This window comes from Saimiri boliviensis, chromosome 16, assembly GCF_048565385.1.
Source record: "Saimiri boliviensis isolate mSaiBol1 chromosome 16, mSaiBol1.pri, whole genome shotgun sequence".
NCBI classification, from domain to species: domain Eukaryota; kingdom Metazoa; phylum Chordata; class Mammalia; order Primates; family Cebidae; genus Saimiri; species Saimiri boliviensis.
Window position 1 is genome coordinate 64,735,034 of NC_133464.1, and position 19,967 is coordinate 64,755,000.

The 19,967-nt window shown below is 39.0% G+C and overlaps 1 protein-coding gene across 1 annotated transcript in view; it reads left to right on the forward strand.

The window, feature by feature from the left end:
- The window catches only part of NUFIP1 (nuclear FMR1 interacting protein 1), a 46,018-nt gene that overhangs the window by 3,303 nt on the left and 22,748 nt on the right, over positions 1-19,967 (forward strand). Inside the window, exons 2-6 of the mRNA XM_003934366.4 lie at positions 3,556-3,635; positions 4,865-4,963; positions 6,285-6,347; positions 6,979-7,055; positions 17,207-17,299. Coding sequence (XP_003934415.2) covers positions 3,556-3,635; positions 4,865-4,963; positions 6,285-6,347; positions 6,979-7,055; positions 17,207-17,299 — 412 coding nt within the window. The remainder of the gene's footprint in view (positions 1-3,555; positions 3,636-4,864; positions 4,964-6,284; positions 6,348-6,978; positions 7,056-17,206; positions 17,300-19,967) is intronic.

Sequence of the window (19,967 nt, forward strand, 5' to 3'; positions counted from 1 at the left end):
AAAATGAGAGACATGCGACTATTCCTTTTTCTTGAACACTTAGAGGCCGTGATAGGTTAATAAGAATAGGGAGGCCTGAGGAGAGGGAGAGGAGGACCACTGGATGGTGGAGCAGTTAAAACTTACATAGCATTTATAAACTTCGCCATCTTATATGGCCACTGTGTCTCCAAACAGTTACAGTAGTAGTATCAAAGAGCACTGATCACAGATCAGTATAACAGATGTAGTACAAATGAAAAAGTTTGAAATATTTCGAGAATCACCAAAATGTGGCACAGAGACAGCACATTGTTGTTGGAAAAATGGTGCTGATAGACCTACTCAGTGCAGGGTGGCCACAAATCTTTAGCTTATGGAAAGCTCAGTAAAACAAAGTGGAGAGAAATGAAGTATGCTTTTATACCTTAAAGTTGGGGTCAGCATGATTTACTGAAGAGAGGATATATGGAATGCAAGATAAATAGGAGAGAAGGATAACTTTAAGTCTTTTGCCAAACAATTGGAAGGATGGAGTTGCTATTAATTGAGATAGGTAAGAATGTGAATGGAGCAGCTTTGGAAGGAAGTCCAGGATTTGAAGTTGGAATATATTTGTGTCAGGTAAAGATATTGAGTAGGCTTTTAGTCTGTACTTTCAGGGGAGATTTGTGGCTAGAGCTATAAATTTGGGTGCTGTTACCATATAGATCATATTTCAAGCTACAAGATTGTTCACTTAAAACCATTCTCCAACTCCACATAAAATTCAATTCTGAATCCAATTAGTGTTTTATTTATTTGTTTATTTTTTGAGATAGAGTCTCCTTCTGTCACCCAGGCTGGAGTGCTGGAGCACCATCCTGGCTCACTGTAAACTCCACCTCCTGGATTCAAAGTGATTCTCTTTTCTCAGCCTCCCAAGTAGCTGGGACTACAGGCACGCACCACCATGCCTGGCTAATTTCTGTATTTCTGGTAGAGACAGGGTTTCACCATGTTGGCCAGGCTGGTCCCGAGCTTCTGACCTCAAGTGATCTGCCTGCTTCAGCCTCCTGACCACTAAGAATACAGGGATGAGCTGTGACACCCGGCCTAAACAGTTAGTGCTTATTGCATGCTAGATGCTGGAAATAGGGGCTTGACTAAGTCAGATGAGATACGCTCATGAGTATGAATCAAAATACAGTGTGACTGATGATAGAGGCATATAATAGCTGATTTTAGAATATTGAGGAAATTGGGAAAAGGTTTTAGAAGAAGTATCTTAGGAGATACATAGAATTTGGGAAGAGATGTTTCCTAGGTAGAGAAAGAGGTGTCAGTAAAAGGCAAGTTCTGGAGATTGCAGGGTTCTGGTGAGACTGAAGCAGAGTGTGTGAAAGTTACGGGGGAAGGGTAAGAAAATAAATTGGAATCTCCCAGAAGGTCTCTAAGAAGCTGTCTTAGTCCCCATTGTGCTGCCATAACAGAGTATGACCTGTAGGGTATCATATAATGTACATAAATTTATTTGGCTCACAGTTCTGGAGGTTAAGTCCGAGATCAGGACTTAACCTGTTGAGGACCTTCTTGCTGCATTGTAACATCAAGGAAGGCATCACATGGTGAGGAGAGAGAGAAGGTCAAACTCATCTTTTATTATTGTTACTCTTGAGACAGGGTCTCTGTCGTCCTAGCTGGAATGCAGTGGCACATACATGGCTCACTGCAGCCTTGACCTGCTGGGCTCAAGTGATTCTCCCACCTCTGCCTCTCGAGTAGTTGGGACTATAGGCAGACACCACCAAGCCTGGCTAATTTCTGTATTTTTTGTAGAGACAGAGTTTTGCCATGTTGCTCAGGCTGATCTTGGAACTCCTGGGTTCAAGTGATCTGCCCGCCTTGGCCTCCCAAAGTGTTGGAATTATAGCTATGAGCCATCATGCCAGGCTGTTTTTTTTTTTTTTTTTTGAGACGGAGTTTCGCTCTTGTTGCCCAGGCTGGAGTGCAATGGCACGATCTCGGCTCACCGCAACCTCCGCCTCCTGGGTTCAGGCAATTCTCCTGCCTCAGCCTCCTGAGTAGCTGGGATTACAGGCACGTGCCACCATGCCCAGCTAATTTTTTGTATTTTTTTTAGTAGAGACGGGGTTTCACCTTGCTGACCAGGATGGTCTCGATCTCTTGACCTCGTGATCCACCTGCCTCGGCCTCCCAAAGTGCTGGGATTACAGGCTTGAGGCACCGCGCCCGGCCTTTTTTTTTTTTTTTTTTTTTTAAGAGAGACTGGGCCAGGGGCTGTGGCCTGTAATTACGCCTGTAATCCCAGTACTTTGGGAGGCTGAGGCGGGTGGATCACTTGAGGTCAGGAGTTTGAGATCAGCCTGACCAACATGGTGAAACCCCATCCCTGCTAAAAATGCAAAATTAACTGGGTATGGTGACACATGCCTGTAATCCTAGCTATTGAGGAGGCTGAGGCAGAAGAATCACTTGAACTTGGGAAGCGGAGGTTGCAATGAGCCGAGATTGAACCATTGTACTCTAGCCTGGGCAACAAGAGTGAAATTCCATCACAATCAATCAATCAATCAATCAAGAGACAGGGTTAGCTGGGCATGGTGGCTCACGCCTGTAGTCCCAGCACTTTGGAGGCCAAGGCAGACAGATCACTTGAGCCCAGGAGTTCAGTCAGCCTGGGCAATGTAGTGAGACCCTATCTCTATAAAAAGAATAATTTTTTCAAAAGAGACAGAGAGAGATAGTCTTGTGCTGTTGCCCAGGCTGGAGTGCAGTGGCATCATCATAGCTTACTGCAGCCTCAAACTCCTGAGCTCAAGTGATCCTCCCACCTCCGCCTCCACAGTAGCTGGGACTACAGGTGCATGCCATGATGCTGAGCTAATTTTTAAAATTTTTTTGTAGAGGTGGGGTCATGCGAGGTTACCCAGGATGGTATTGAACTCCTGGCTTGAGCAGTCCTCCTGCCTCAGCCTCCCAAAGTGCTAAAATTACAGGCATGAGTCACCATGCCTGGCCCATATGCACATTTTAAGCCAACTTATGACAGGATTGGAGAATTATTTTTGTAGTGTCAGTATGCAAGGTTTGTTGAAAGAGGGGGCTTATCTAGGAGTAATCTGGTGGAAGATCAGAATTTCCGACTTGGGGCATGGTAATAAGAATGGAAAAGTACACTAGGATTTGAGAAGAGATGTATTTCACAAGGTTCTGTTTTCTTGGTGTGAAAGTGATGCTGAAGGAGCTGTGTTGGGGATTTTACTGGTTACATTTCTAATATTTGAAATAACCAAAGGAATTTCGTCAGGTTAGGTTGTCCATTTCTGCACTTTGATGCCTAAAGCATCTATGGACCTATAATCACACCAGTGTTTCTTCATTTGAAAAATATTCATTTGGTAGACTAATTTTAATCTTTGTTATTTTGTTTGAACTACTATTTTTCCTAGAAGAGTAGTTTACCAGTGTTTTTACTGAAATAATCTGTAACATGCTATAGTAGATAAAATTTAATTATTTAAGTAATTATATTGTTGCAAACGTTTATGGATCTCTCTCTTTTTTTTTTTTTAGTTAAACATTCTTATCCACGAAAGTATGATGCAAAATTCACAGACTTCAGCTTGCCTCCCAGTAAAAAACAGAAAAAAAAGGTATTTGAAAGATGTTCTTGAATTTGATCCCTTGGTCCCTATGTTACTGTTTCATATTTTGCATTTCTGTCATAACTGTCATCAGTGTTTTGCTTTCATTATTGACATAGTGGGGCCTTGCTATAAAAAGGAATTTTATGGTTAAGCATGAATATAGCAAATTGGGATTCAAAAATAACTAATATTTACCTAAATTTTTTTTTTCTTTTCTGTGGTTTTAAAAACAGATACAGAGTTGATACTTTTATTTTTTTATTTTTTGAGATGGAGTCTCACTCTTGCCCAGGCTGGAGTGCAGTGGTGTGGTCTTGGCTCACCTCAACCTCTGCCTCCTGGGTTCAAGCAGTTCTTCTGCCTCAGCCTCCTGAGTAACTGAGACTGCAGGCACCCACCACCATACCTGGCTAATTTTTGTATTTTTAGTAGAGATAGGCTTTCACCATATTGGCCAGGCTGGTCTCGAACTCCTGACCTCAAATGATCTGCCTGCCTCGGCCTCCCAAAGTGTTGGGATTATAGGCGTGAGCTGCTGCACCTGGCCATGTAGTCGATACTTGAAAAAACAGTAGTTGGGGTGCAGTCAAAAGTTTGTGTGTAACTTTCGACTCCTCTAAAACTTAACTACTAATAGCCTGCTGTTGACTGAAGTCTTACCAATAAAGTTAAATAGTTGGATAGAATGGTGTCTACATATATTTTATATTTTAATGACATACTTGTTTCTTAATTTTTTTGATATTTCTAAGGCTATGTGGTTTATCTGTTTTTCCAAATTGTCAAAAATCTCCAAACAAATTTTCCAATAAATTTATTGAAAAAAATCCTTCTATGAGTGGACTCTTGCACTTCAAACCTGTGTTGTTCAATGGTCATCTGTAGTTATTTTTTTTTTTAAAGGATGAGCTGCTGTTTTTACTCTATTTTCAGATCATTTCAACATATTCTGTACTCAGTTAGATAACCAATTTGCAATCTGCTCATAATTTATATTAGCACTATTTGGATTTAAAAAAATTAAAATTATGCCTGGGTTTTACTAATATATTTGTTAAAAATAAAATGAAAGAAAGACGTAGAATAATCTCTTCATTGGAAATATACTCACAAGTTTCTCCCACATGGAAGGGTTTTTGGAAACATTAAAATATGTATTACTAGAATGATAATTGTGTTTTTTTTGACGGGAGATTTTTCACCAAAGCCTAATTTCTCTCTGTTTTTGTTTGCAGAAAAGAAAGGAACCAGTTTTTCACTTTTTTTGTGATACCTGTGATCGTGGTTTTAAAAATCAAGAAAAGTATGACAAACACATGTCTGAACATACAAAAGTAGGTTTTCTTAGTTGTCCTGAAATTGATACAGCAAAGTGGCCTTCTTCTATCTGTGTATTTTGTAGCAATTCCAAGCTTGTTTTTTTTTAAAGTTTATGGTTTCCATAGAAATACAGTTTGATGACTTGACAGTTGGGGGCAGTGACCCTAGGGTTTGAAAGTGGGGATCCCACTGCTTCAGGGACGAGGTAAGGTGGCAACTCTGGCAGCTTTTTGTATGTGCTTATCTCTACTGCTTGGGAAGAAGCTGTCCTCCCCTTCAGTTTCCTTGTGCATCTTAGTGAGTTATTTCCCCTTTAAGCCTGCCCTTAACTGTTAAACCATGCTGTATAATGTGGTTTAAACTGTTAAACCATGCTGTATAATGTGGCTGTGCCTATCACCCGCAATGGCTGGTCCACAGTGGTCAATTGTGGTTGTTTATACTCAACAGCTTGTTAAGTACTTTTTAAAAAACTTTAACCAAAATGTTTAAAGAGTTAAAAAGGAAGTCTTTGGTTTGGAAAGGTTCTCTTTCTGTTTTTGGGAATGCCCCTCAAATTTAGGAATTAAGAACATTTTGAGGCCGGGTGTGGTGGGTCACGCCTGTAATCCAAGCACTTTGGAGGCCAAGGTGGGCGGATCACCTGAGGTCGGGAGTTCAAGACCAGCCTGACCAACATGGTGAAATCCCATCTTAAAAAAAAAAAAAAAGCCGGGCGCGGTGGCTCAAGCCTGTAAGCCCAGCACTTTGGGAGGCCGAGGCGGGTGCATCACGAGGTCGAGAGATCGAGACCATCCTGGTCAACATAGTGAAACCCCGTCTCTACTAAAAATACAAAAAACTAGCTGGGCGTGGTGGCGCGTGCCTGTAATCCCAGCTACTTAGGAGGCTGAGGCAGGAGAATTGCCTGAACCCAGGAGGCGGAGGTTGTGGTGAGCCGAGATCGCGCCATTGCACTCCAGCCTGGGTAACAAGAGTGAAACTCCGTCTCAAAAAAAAAAAAAAAAAGAAAGAAAGAAAATTTAAAATGGGAAAAAAAAAAAAAAGAACATTTTGCTGTTTTACTGATGTATGCTTTCACTTGAGTGGAGAAGTAAATGAGATATATTATTGTCCCATGTACTCTGAGGGTGTCATTCCTTTGCCTAAAAGCAGCCCTGATTTGGAGTAACTTTTGTTTTGCCACTGACATAAGTATGCAGAGATAATGTCATATAGATAGGATAACTATGTAATATAGCCAGAGTATGTCTGTGTATGTATAGTGGGGTAAATTTAACATGGAAAACATTTATTACATAGTTTTCTTTTTTTTTTTTTTGTAAACTTTTGCAGTGCCCTGAAGTAGATTGCTCTTTTACTGCACACGAGAAGATTGTCCAGTTTCATTGGAGAAATGTATGTCGTTTCTTTTTGTCCTATTTTTAAATACGTGCTCTTTTTATTTTATTGATCTGTTATCTTCACAGCTGTTCATTTATATACCTAATAATAAGTAACATTCATGGAGTGCTCTGTAAGGATTTTGACATCATTTATTCAATTTTGTCTTCACAAACAACTGTGGTTGTTTATATTGGCCCCATTTAAAGTATTTTAAAAAACGGTCTGCCCAAGGCCTGAGAACTGAGTCTTGGACTTGAGTTTCTTGACTCCACGTTCTATACTGCTTTACTATACCATGCTGCTACTGATTGTCACGTCTGCTCGTATCTTTAGTGGCCTCCCTAGGTTTTGGCTGGTAAGTCATTCATTTGGGTGTTTAATGTCTTTTGAGAAAATGGGTGACATACCTACTTTGTAATCAAAGTATGTTATCGTCTCCCCCCCCTATTAATAGCACCAATTAAATCCATGATAGATTCTTCTTTTCCCTTTAAAGGAAAAGTTATAATATAGTTAGATAAAACCTGCTTACTTAGTTTTGATATTGTATTCAACATAAGTTTACTTGTAGAAACAAAGTCTCCAATTTAGTCAAAAGCATATGATATTGCCTCCTGATACTCATCAGGCTTTTTTCCCTTAGATGCATGCTCCTGGCATGAAGAAAATCAAGTTAGACACTCCAGAAGAAATTGCACGGTGGAGGGAAGAAAGAAGGAAGTGAGTAGAGTTCAGAACTGGCGAAATAACTATTTTACTGTGGCAAGGCTTACTAATGTAGTTAAATTCATTGAATTCTCTTACAATGTTGGAACTAGGGAACAGGACTGTAAGCCATCTCCTATCATTGAATGTAGTTTTAGGAAGACCTAATAAGAACTCTTCATTTAAATAACAAATGTGTGATAATAGGACTGTATGTTACCCTTTGAGGGTGGCTACTACATTTCACCTATTAGATGTTCAGTGATTGAGGCAAGATGGGTGGGTACTCTTACTGCAAAATGTATTCTACTTTGCTACATTTAGTCTTTTATTTTTTTCAACAAAGTATTGTTGAGTGACTGCTTGCTATATACTAGGTGAAGGGGACACAGCTGTGGATAAGATACACAGTTGCGTGTTGTTAAGTATGAGAAGATCGGGAATTCATTCCTGTAATTAAAGAAATTTGAGCATCACTGTGTAACTTGTGGTTTTACACTTACTAGGGAAGAAACTTTAGTTGATGTCTAGCTGTAATATACTTAAAATTCCACTAGGGCACTGTTATACTGCCTTCTCAGAAAAGACTAGAACACTTCGTACTGAAGTAGAAGACTACACAGAACTACTCTATTGATCTCTTGCCCTTTTTTTTTTTTGAGACGGAGTTTCGCTCTTGTTACCCAGGCTGGAGTGCAATGGCGCGATCTCTGCTCACCACAACCTCCGCCTCCTGGGTTCAGGCAATTCTCCTGCCTCAGCCTCCTGAGTAGCTGGGATTACAGGCATGCGCCACCATGCCCAGCTAATTTTTTTGTATTTGTAGTAGAGGCGGGGTTTCACTATGTTGACCAGGATGGTCTCGATCTCATGACCTCGTGATCCACCCGCCTCGGCCTCCCAAAGTGCTGGGCTTAGAGGCTTGAGCCACCGCGCCCAGCCGATCTCTTGCACTTTTAAAGTCAACTGCTCTTTTCCTGGAATTAAAAAATAAAGAGAGCATGGGATGAAAACAAAAGAACTATCCTTAAAGATCAAGAAAAGTACTTCCAAGTCTTGTGAGCAGCAGGTTACATTTGTACTTAGTTCACCTTAGTTTAAGGTTTCAGTTTAAATCCACTGACATGGGTGGTGATGTGCCAGATGTACTGTTCTGTGAAAAAGTTAGATACTGCCCTTTAAGGCTTTTAGAGGTAATTCTGGGGAGACCAGCAGAAGCATGAAGATTCAGAACTAACTGACAATAAATATAATTCAATAAAAGTGTTTGTAAATATCAGGTATTAATACTATGTGCAAAGGAAAGAGTTGGATGACAGCGAAGGGTCAGTTATAGGAATTCAGTTTGTGTGTGTGTGTGTGTGTGTGTGTGTGTGTGAGACAGTCTCACTCTGTCGCCCAGCCTGGAGTGCAGTGGCACCATCTCAGCTGGCCGCAATCTCTACCTCCTGGGTTCAAGTGATTCTCCTGCCTCAGCCTCCGAAGTAGCTGGGATTACAGGGGTGCCCCACCACACCTACCTAATTTTTGTATTTTTAGTAGAGACGGGATTTTATCGTGTTGGTCAGGCTGGTTTCGAACTTCTGACCTCAATGGTCCACCTGCCTCAGCCTCGAAGTGGTGGGATTACAGGCGTGAGCTACCACGCCCAGCCAAAGAGTTCAATTTTTAAACAAGTCAAGTCCAGCCAGTCAACAGGGACTTGGTGGACATAATAGCATTTCAGGAGCATCTGTGGCTAACAAATGAAGGAATCTAGGCAACGTAGAGTAGAGTATATAAGTATATTAGCATATTCTTTGATCTCTTTGGAAAAGAATCTTATTTATCTTGTAGGCCTGTTTTAAAGGTTGGCTGACTTACTACTCTTCTGACTCTTCAGTTCCCTTCTCTATGTCAGTGCTACCAGAGTGCCAGTCTATAACAAAATAAAGAGCTTGTACCAGAATGTAAATCAATATATTACTTCCTTTATTGAAAAAGTCTTGATAAGAAAAAAAGTGAAAAAAATGTCAGCTGAACTAAATATCATGCTTAGTGACATACTTGGTTTGCACTCTGGTGTATGTTGATTGGCCGGTTGCCAGTCCCTGAAACACAGTACCCTAAAGCATTGTTTACTGTCTCCTTTGGAAATTCATAGCTTATTTATACAACCATAGTACATTTATCACATTCCATTATAGTTGGCCCTAGTCTTATACATTTTTGATTCCACTGTGCTTTACACAGTGCCTAGAATTTAGTATGTGAGAAATACATATTTGTTGGCTGAAGTACTGTTAAGTGGTATAGTGTGGGAAGACTTAACCTTGGCAATGATAAGGGAGCCTTAGCCAATTGCAAGGTCAAACTTAGAAGCTGAAGGAGTTTGAACCATGCTGTGGTTTGAGTGTGTGCCCCAAAAGTTCATTTGTTGGGAACTTGAGCCCCAGTGTGGCAGTGTTGAGAGTAGGACCTTTGGGAGGTGATTGGGTCATGAGGGTAGAACCCTTATAAATGGATTAATCCATTCATGGATTGGTGGACTAATGGATTGAAGGATTAGTGAATTACGGAGGGAGTGGGCTTGTTATCATCAGAGTAGGTCAGTTATAAAGGTCAGTTTGCCTGTCTCCTGTGAGCCAGCCCCCTTGCCCTGTTATGCCCTCTGCTGCCTTGGGACTCTACAGAGAGTCCCCACCAGCAAAAAGGCCCTTATCAGATACAACCCCTCAGTCTTGGATTTCCCAGCCACCAAAATTGTAAGAAATAAATGTCTTTTCTTTATAAATTATCCAATCTCATGTATTCAGTTATAGTTCATGTATATAATTATGTGATATACATAGTTATCGTGTATTTATAAGTCATGTTTGAACTATACCTTTGTTGTTTTTAGAGAAATTGGGCAGAAATGTGTTGATATGATTAATATGCTTGTAAATTATAGTGTAACTAAAAGCACCTAAACTGCTATGGTCTTGAACATTAAATTCTCACTACATAGTAGACCATCACCGAGACAATTAAATTGATCTGTATTTTAAAGTATTCATGGCTTTTCCCTATGCAAGTGGGAACTATGCCCCCTTGTAGTTTTGTGCAACAAGTGATTAAAGGAAAAAATTTCCACTGGCTAGAGAAACTTGAGGAGTATTAATATTTGAAGATGAAAACTAGCTTAGGCAGCATGTATTTATATAAAATTCCTGGTAGAAGAGTAGTTTGATTTTCCAATGTTAGCAAAAAAACTCAGCAGTCTTTCAATATATGTTATTAGACATGCTTATCTTTGAATAACCTCTTGACAATAGTTTGAAAATTAGAGGTAAACATTCAATATTTGAAAGAACAAAGATTTTGCTGTATGTGGCTGAGTTCCCGGAAAACAGACATAAGTAACCTGCCTTTAGGATTCTCACTGTAATGTGAAATGAGCAAATATACAGAAGGTGGCCGTAAGACCACAAGTAGCTGAAGCATTAATTTTAGCCATGTAGGGATAATCCTGACTGGTCAAGGGATATTTGAGGTTTTGGAGGGCAGGGCCGTCAATTTGTTTGCAAGACTTTCTATAAGAGGTGATGTGCCTCCCTCCCCCAATTTATCTTAATGTGTATTATACGTATAGTGAAATTCACCCTTTTAAGTGGATAGTCCTGACAAATGTATACTGTCATATAAATACCACCAGAATCAAGATATAGAACAGTGTTTCTTCACCTGGAAAAATTGCCTTATGCTCTGATGGCAGCCTCCCCTTCACCCACTGGCAACCACTAATTTGTTTTTTGTTCTTGTATTCATGCCTTTGCAGAAACATCACATCAATGGAATCATACAGTATGTGGACTTTTTAGTCTGACTCACATATTTTTAGTCTGCATTTGAGAGTTGTTGCATGTAGCAGTTGTTTGTTTTTTATTGCTGAGTATTACTCTTTTCCATTGTATGGATGTATCACAGTTTGTTTTTCCATTCCCAGTTGAGTGTTGTTTCCAGTATTAGCCTTTGTATAAAGTCTTCATAAACATTCATATGTAGGTTTTTGTTCTGAATATAAGGTTTGATTTGGCTTGGATAAATATCCAGGAGTGGGGTTGGTTGGTCATATGGTAAGCATATGTTTAACTTGCTGAGAAACTGCCAAACAGTTCAGGAGGATGGTTATAAATCAAGATACGCCTGTTTGAGCATGGAAAGTGTTCAGATTAAAGGAGATGGTAGGTGCAGTGGTACTTGCATCAGCTAGTCATGCTCTAGGAAATGGAACGGGAACTTTACTACCCTGGCTTAGTGCAAAGAGGTGTCATTTTCCCAAGGTTAAAAAAGCAAAACAAAGCCCAAGGCTGCTGTTGCTGCATGACAGTACCATGGACCTAGGCCGTCTCTTGTTGCTCCTTAGTAGGTGGCTCTCCTCTTGCCTGTCACCAGAAGGTTCTTGCATATGCAAATATTAAGCCACATTGTAGGCAGAAAGAAGAGAAAAAGGCAAAAGGTAAAAGTAGCCTAGTTGCCCCCTCTTTCGTTGAGAAAACAGTAGTTTTGTTTTTAGTTCCAACCAGGAGATATTTATATGGATCTCACTGGCTGAAGGTGGGTTGCTTGACCACCTCCAGTGGCAGTGGAATTGATGGGAAGACCGAAACAAAATTGTTAAGAAATGGGGGAGAATAGACAATTAGCAGTGTTGCTTTAGTGCTTGGTGGCACAGTGGAATTTCAAAACCGTAAGTGAATTTTGGAAGCAGCTCTATCCTTCTGAATAAAAGATTGGCTTGAGCAAGTGTTTAATTGGCTTGTTGGTGGTTGTTTTAATGTAGGACAAATGGAGGCAGAGAGGATAGAGTCTAACTCAGGCGTCCCCAAACTTTTTACACAGGGGGCCAGTTCACTGTCCCTCAGACCGTTGGAGGGCCGCCACATACTGTGCTCCTCTCACTGACCACCAATGAAAGAGGTGCCCCTTCCTGAAGTGTGGTGGGGGGCCGGATAAATGGCCTCAGGGGGCTGCCTGGTCTGACTGGTTTCCAGAGGTATGCTATGACAGCAGGCCCAGTGCCTTGGAATGGGAGTGGGCAAAGTCTGTTGAGGGAATAGGTGAAGTTACAGGTTTGTGAAATTTAGAGGTGTTTAAAGAGAATGAGGAAATGGGGTGAGAATGACAATTCTGGATGAGGTTTATTTGTACCTGTGATGTTGCCTTTTAGTGAGTGCTCTGGAATTTCTTTAGGCACTGGCTGAGTTCATCTGAGGTTCTTCCATATTTTGTTTCTCAGCTTCTTGCTCTTTAATATATTCTGAAGTGTTCATTTTTTTCCTATATGAATATTTTATTAATAGAAGATATGGGAAATGTTGCTCTTCTTTTGGTACATTTGATAGATATCTCTAAAATACACAAATACTATCCCTATTAGCTGTTTTAGAGGCCGAGGTGGGCGTATCACTTGAGGTCAAGAGTTTGAAACCAGCCTGGCTAACATGGTGAAACCCTGTCTCTACTAAAAATACAAAAATTAGCTGGTCATCACTGCATGCATGTGTAATCCCAGCTACTTGGGAGGCTGAGGCAGGAGAATTGCTTGAACCCGGGAGGCAGAGGTTGCAGTGAGCCAGGATTGCGCCACGACACTCCAGCCTGGGCAACATAGTGAGACTCTCAATAGAAAACAAAAAACAAACAAAAAATGCCCTTGTTATGAAAATATATTACTTTCTACACTTGTGTCATTCTCAATTTTTAAAAAATATTACTTGAACTCCTAAAAAGAGTAAATTCCACGTTGGTATGGCTGAATAGTCCTTATTTTATGAATTTAATCTTTCTGTGAGAGCTGCATTCTTTCTGATGAAGCCACTATATTCTTTGACATGCAGGAAAAATAAAGTCTTTATGTAATTGCTATGTTAGAAAAAGCTTGTGGGCTGGGTGCGGTGGCTCAAGTCTGTAATCCCAGCATTTTGGGAGGTCGAGGCGGGTGGATCACGAGGTCAACAGATCGAGACCATCCTGGTCAACATGGTGAAACCCTGTCTCTACTAAAAATACAAAAATTAGCTGGGCATGGTGCTGTGTGCCTGTAATCCCAGCTACTCGGGAGGCTGAGACAGGAGAATTGCCTGAACCCAGGAGGCAGAGGTTGCCGTGAGCCGAGACCACGCCATTGCACTCCAGCCTGGGTAACAAGGGCGAAATTCCATCTCAAAAAAAAAAAAAAAAAAAAAAAAAAGAAAAAGAAAGAGCTTGTGAAAGATTTCGCAGAGTAAGAATTTCAAAGCTTAAAGAAAATTGTAGAGGATTGCTTGGCATATGGCTTCCTTATCTTTAACAAAAGTGCATCTTTGTCGTTATTTCTTCATCTCTGTATTTTTCAGGTTAGTCCAATTCAGAGGTACCCACTGTATTTAATAACTTTTAAGGCTTTCCACTAATAACCTGCTTTCCCTACCATCCCCGCCAGCCACAGAAAAGCCACTAAAAAGAGTGGTTCTTTTCTTAATTCCTGAACTGTGTGGTACCAGTGCTGTATGATTTGGCTTTACGGAAAATGAGCAGTGATTTGTTTCCAAAACCTTGCTTTTATTTTAGAAATGGTGGAACATTTTTCACAGCAGACTGGGAGTCCACTAGGTGGAGTCGTTTTACAGTTTATTTCAACATTTACCGTGGGTCTGAGGAAGTCCTTTTGTTTCCCTGGTTCATGCAGAATTCCAGTCCAGGAGATCTGCTCCCAAAGAATGCTACATCTCTTTGATGTTCAGAAAGAAATAAAAGTACAATAGTGTAGCTCGTGTGGAAGCAGTTGTGGTTCAATAAAAGTAGGAAGGGGGAAAAGCCAATAAATGGTCATGATTTGAGCATAAGGAAAAAATTGGAGAGAATAACGTGACCAGAATGATCTGTGCTAAGATAATGGTTAGCACGGTTTGCCCATGTGTTGGCTTTCTAGTGCTTAAAGACTGTCACTGGGGGCATAAGGTATTATAGGCAGTGCAGAAGGTGAAGATGAGGTAAAATATGAAAGAAAGAAGAGAGGAAGGAAAAGAGCATGGTTTCAAGACCATTTTCTTTTAGTGAACTGCAGAAAGATAGAAGTACAGGGAGAAAATAATTTTAGTAGATAAAAATATAGAGAAACCAACTGAAAATTTTTCTTGTCACAGTCTTTATAACTTCATATTATCCATTCTCTAGCAGGGAATATGGACTAAGTTTTACATATATGTAACTGCAATATAAGACATAATTTGTGTTTTTTCAATAGTTTTTGGATTTGTTATTTCTTGTACTTTAGGAACCTGCAGTCAGTCCTTCATCAGAGCTCCTTTCTTTTCCTTATTCATTTATCTTGGCTTTATTTTGGTGGAGTGGGGCTTCCTCCTGTTGTTTATGTGTGTTACTAGGTCTGTGTTTCTGATTTTTCTTTTTGGGGATAATTTGCTTTCTATCAACTTTTTTTCCCCCTAGTTTTAAATCTCTGGATTCTGTATAAATAAGAATGGAATAAATTTTGGGAGAGGATTTTATTGAGTTTAGCACCAAGAAAAATAAAACCTTACACCTCTTTTTTAACTCCAATCTTAATACCTTTAGGAACATGATACTTAATTTTAGGAAGACAAATTTCCTTACCTTTACGAACATGATACTGCAGTCTCTCAGAAAGAGAAAATTAGCTGTTTTAAAAGGCTTCCACCAAAGGAGTTTCTGCACATTTTTGATGTTTCATTTAGGGGATTCTTTCTTATATCTTATCTAAAGACCACTTGCTACAACAAGTTTAAATTCTTTCCCATTGAAAAGCAGTTACTTAGCATCTGCTCTCTGGCACCTCATGTAGCATATGGCCCAACATGTTAAGAGTCTACAATACTCTGCAAAAATCTTGAAGAAATGTAAGTAATAAGAAGTTTCGAGAGTTGTGGAGGATGTTTAGTAGTTGTGAGTTACACGTCTTGCCACTGTGGGGGCTGTCAAAGTCATCACTGTATTCTCATTTCTACTTCTGCGTATTCTCTTCAGCTTGAGAACCACTGGACCAATCCTCTCTGTGAAACTTTTTCTTGTAGCTTCTCATCTTCTTTTAAAGGCTGCAGATGGTTCCTTTCATCTTTCTTTGGAGGTTTTATTTTTCATCCTATTAATCATCTTTGAGTCTCTTCTGAATCCCTTCCAAGTCTTTTTTTTCCCTTCCATGTTCCTTTAGTTTAGAAATATGAAACTGGACACAGTACCTGAGAGTATCTGACTACTTTTGAGTATCCTGCGAACAAGATTTCACACTCGTGCAAGTGCCAGAGTCTACTTCATATAACCTTAGATGATATTTGCTTTCCAAAAATGTAGTCATGTGTTGCTGATTGGCTGTCAGATTTTTATCTCCTATGACCTTGATCTTTTCCTCTTATGTTTATTTATAGTTTGTACATTCATCATCTTTTATTTATGGAGTCTATTTTTCTTGACTGGATATATATTGCTTCACACTGTCCTCATTGAAATTCATTGTGGTTTTTTCTGATTACTTAACCACTTGCCCAATGTCATTTCCATTGTTATCTTTCAGTGTGGCCCACCCATAGGCTTTATATATTGTCTGTGCTATTCAAGTCAGTAATGCAAATGTTAAAAAAAGGAAAAAGGTAGAGAAGTGTCCTAGAAGCAATGACAAAACACATTTGTTGATGTTTCTCAAAATTTACTTTGATTGGCCGGGCATGGTGGCTCACGCCTGTAATCCAAACACTTTGGAGGCCAAAGCGGGTGGATCACCTGAGGTCGGGAGTTCAAGACCAGCCTGACCAACATGATGAAACCCCATCTTTAGAAAAAAAAAAAAATACTTTGATCAGCAGCCAGACTGAGTAGTAGAGAGCTGTGTTCCCCTCCTTCTGTGTTTTTTATATGACTAGAATCTATCGCCCTTACCCTGAAAGTTTGGTGTCTGCATCTCCACACAGCTGTGCAGAAAAATAAAGCAATTCATCTTTCATCCTTTTGTCAGATTTCATCTTAATCACTGCCTTGTATATGTCTCTCCTTGTTCATAACTTTCTATGGCTCTCCATCACCTGCTGAATTAAATATAAACTTTCTAGTGTAGTATTCAAGGCACATTTTGGCCTGTGTCGCCCTTTCCAGTCTGATTGCCTGTGACTGTGTTTCATGCCATGTTAAGTACTTACCATTCTTCAGATACCTCTTTCTTTTTCTTTCTTTCTTTTTTTTTTTTTTTTTTTTTGTGTGTGTATGTGTGTGTGAGACAGAGTCTTGCTTTGTTGCCTAGGCTGGAGTACAGTGGCACAATCTCAACTCACTGCAACCTCCTCCTCCTGGGTTCAAGCTATTCCCCTGCCTCAGCCTCCTGAGTAGCTAGGATTACAGTCACCTGCCACCATACCTGGCTAACTTTTTGTATTTTTAGTACGGGTGGGGTTTCACCATGTTGGCCAGGATGGTCTGGAACGCCTTACTTCACGTGATCCACCCACCTTGGCCTCCCAAAGTGTTAGGATTACAGGTGTGAGCCACCATGCCTGGCCTTTTTCACTTTCTGAAGTCTTGGTTTGCATTGTTTGCTCTACTTCGTACACTCTGATTTCTGTTACCATTTAAGATCAATTTCTTTCATTTCTTTTCTTTATGGATTTTTCCAATTAAATATAATCTTGCCCTTTCACTGTCCAAATCTTTATACCCTTTTGGGTACTTTTGTCTCATGTTTTAGCTATTTGTGTGCTTTTCTTATTGTCGCGGTTGACTATTTTGAGAACTGTCTTTTCCTCATCTTGGTAACTTTGATATACCTAGCATGTATTTGCATAAGGAATTGAATAGACTTAAATTTTTTCTTAAAGTATTTATAGGTACATGCCAAATAGATGAATTAGATCAGTTTGAGCACATTGTATGATATATTTGATTTAAATTCTAGGGCACGCTCCTTATCTAGTTGCAGACTGCTAGCAAAATTTGTGGATCAGCAGCTGGTCCACACTTTCAGTACCATTGTTATAATGTACTTTTTTCACCTCTTAAAAAATTGTAGAAGCACTTAAAGACTTATAACGATTTGTTGTATTGGTTGTTACACAAAATTGCTAAATTCAGCAGTTTCTTGATTGCTTATTTAAAGTTGTACTCAAAACGCTCTATTATAATTAACTTTTATTATTTTCTAGAAACTATCCAACTCTGGCCAATATTGAAAGGAAGAAAAAGTTAAAACTTGAAAAGGAAAAGAGAGGAGCAGTATTGACAACAACACAGTATGGGTAAGTTCCTTATGCTTATGACAAATCAAAATCTTAAAATATTTATGTACTCAATTCTGAAATCTTCGCTTTTGTAACTTACTTTAAAAAGATTTATTTTTTTGACACCAACCTGATAATACTGATAATTATATCTTAAGATAAGGATTAGCCTGTATTCATATGGTTTTCAAAAAATAAATAATTAGACCTTTCAGTCTTTTTTTTTTTTTAAGATGGGGTTTCACCATGATGGCCAGGCTGGTCTTGAACTCCTGACCTCAGGTGATCCACCCACCTCGGCCTCCTATAGTGCTAGGATGATAGGCGTGAGCCACCACACCCGGCCAGACCTTTCAATCTTTGTCACCCAGCTAATTAGTTTCCTTCCCAGAGGCAATCCATTTTATCCTTCCAGAGATACCTGCTTCTCTGAGATTAGAAGCATGATAAGAATGTCCAATGTTACCACTTTTATAAATGATTTTAGCAAGGTTGCCAAATACATGTAAGATCAATATTTAAGAAATCAACTCTATTTCTGTAAAGTAGCAACAAACAATTAAAAAGTGAAAATTTAAAAGGTACCATTTAAAATAGCATCAAATGCCTGGGAAGAAACCTAACAAAAGATTTGCAAGACTCTACACTCAAAACTACAAAACATTGCTCAGAAAAATTCAAGGCCTGTGTAAATGGAGCAATATATAATATTCATGGACTGGAAAACAATGTAATTATCTTAATTCTTCCTCAAATTGATTACGGTCAAAATTCCAGCAAGGTTTTTTTTTGTTGTTTTTTTGGTGGAGGAGGGATAGGGGACGTTGGTAAGCTTTAAAATTACAGTTGTGTCACTTAATGACGGGGATACCTTCTGAGAAATGTATTGGGCAATTTTGTCATTATGAACATCATAGAGTGTTCTTCCACAAACTTAGAGAATACAGCCTACTACATACCTAGGCTGTGCATTAAAGCCTATTGCATCCCTGTACAGTGTGTTACTGTATCCAGTTGTAACACAATGCTAAGTATTTGTGTATCTAAATATAGAAAAGTTTCTGTAAAAATATACCATTAAAGGTAAAAAAGGTAAAAAGGTACACCTGACTGGGACACTTACTATGAATAGAACTTGCAGGACTGGAAGTTGCCCTGGGTGAGTCAGTGAGTGAGGGTGAGTGAATGTGAAGGCCTAGGATGCTACTGTACATTTCTGTAGACATTACAAACTTTGTACCCATAGGCTACACTAAATTATTTTATAAAAGTAATTTTTTACTTTATGATGTTATGACATCACTAGGAATTATTTAGCTTTGCTATAATCTTCTAGGACTACTGTCATATATGTGGTCCATTGTTGATCAAAATGTCATTATGTGGCAGATGATTGCATATGAAAATACAGAGGCTCTAGAACAGCAGCTAAGAAAGTTAGAGTAATAACGATAATGTGGTGTTGGCCAAAGATAAATAGATAAATAGAACAGAATAGAGCCCACAAACAGATCCACTGAGAAATAGTGACCTAACTTATGATAAATCTGGCAATATAATGCAGTGGAGAAAGGATCATGTTTTCAACAACCTATTCCTTTTAAACTTTTTATATTTAGAGTGTATCTCTTATATATTGTATAATTTTGTCTTTTTCTTGGTAATCCAAACTGAAATCTTTGCCTTTTAACTAGTGCTTGGTTCGTTTACCTTTAATGTAATTCCTAATATAGTTGGGTTTTTAATTTGTTCTTTGTTCTTTTCTTGCCTTCTTTTGCATGGTTTTTTTTTTTTTAGTATTCTATTTTCCTCTCAATTAGCTTTTTAGTTAAAATTATTCCTTAATCTCTCCATTTTATGTACATCTGCATTTTTATTTACATTATGCCTTTTAAAACTTTTTAGATGGTTGATTAAATAAACTTTTCTTTTCAAATGATTGTCAAGTCGTGATATAACAGAACTATTCCCTTGAAAGTGAAATAGAGTGCTAATACCAGATATACTTTCTCAATTAAGTCTTATAGATGTTATTACTGAAGGATCTTCCTAACATATTATTTATTAGTGAATACCTTAATAATGATCATTCAGAAGCTAGCTGTGGTCACATACTGTAAGAGAAAAGATACAGGGAAGGCATCTGTGAATGGGAGCCCAAGGAAAGTGGCGCCTCTTCATTATCCTCATGGGGTCAGTGGGCCAGAGGCAGAAGCTGTACTTCTTTTCTTTGCAGTGACACTGTTGGGTTCTTAGCCTGACATCTGTGGATGGACATTGGAGATTGGTCCATGGCTTTCTGCAAAATTTGGACTATATATGTTAATTTTTATAATGAGATTCTCCAAGTGTTATTGTGGCCCTAAAAGGATTAAAAAATCTCTGAATTGCAGATATATAAATTAATCATGTTGGTTTAACAAATTATTTCAAAAATTTTATGATAGTAAACTGCCGTTTATTAAGGTCTTCATGTGTTACCTTGCTCTGTGAAGCACTATATTTATATTACCTTAATTCTCTCCATGCCCCTGTGATTCTCATTCTGTTTAAAAGAGTAAACAGGTTTAGGCATACAAATATTTATAACAGACACAGCCTGTAAGTGACAAAATTGAGATTTAGATGCAGATTTCTAATCAATCTATTTACTGCAGCCTCCATTATTAAGGAGAAATAAAATTTG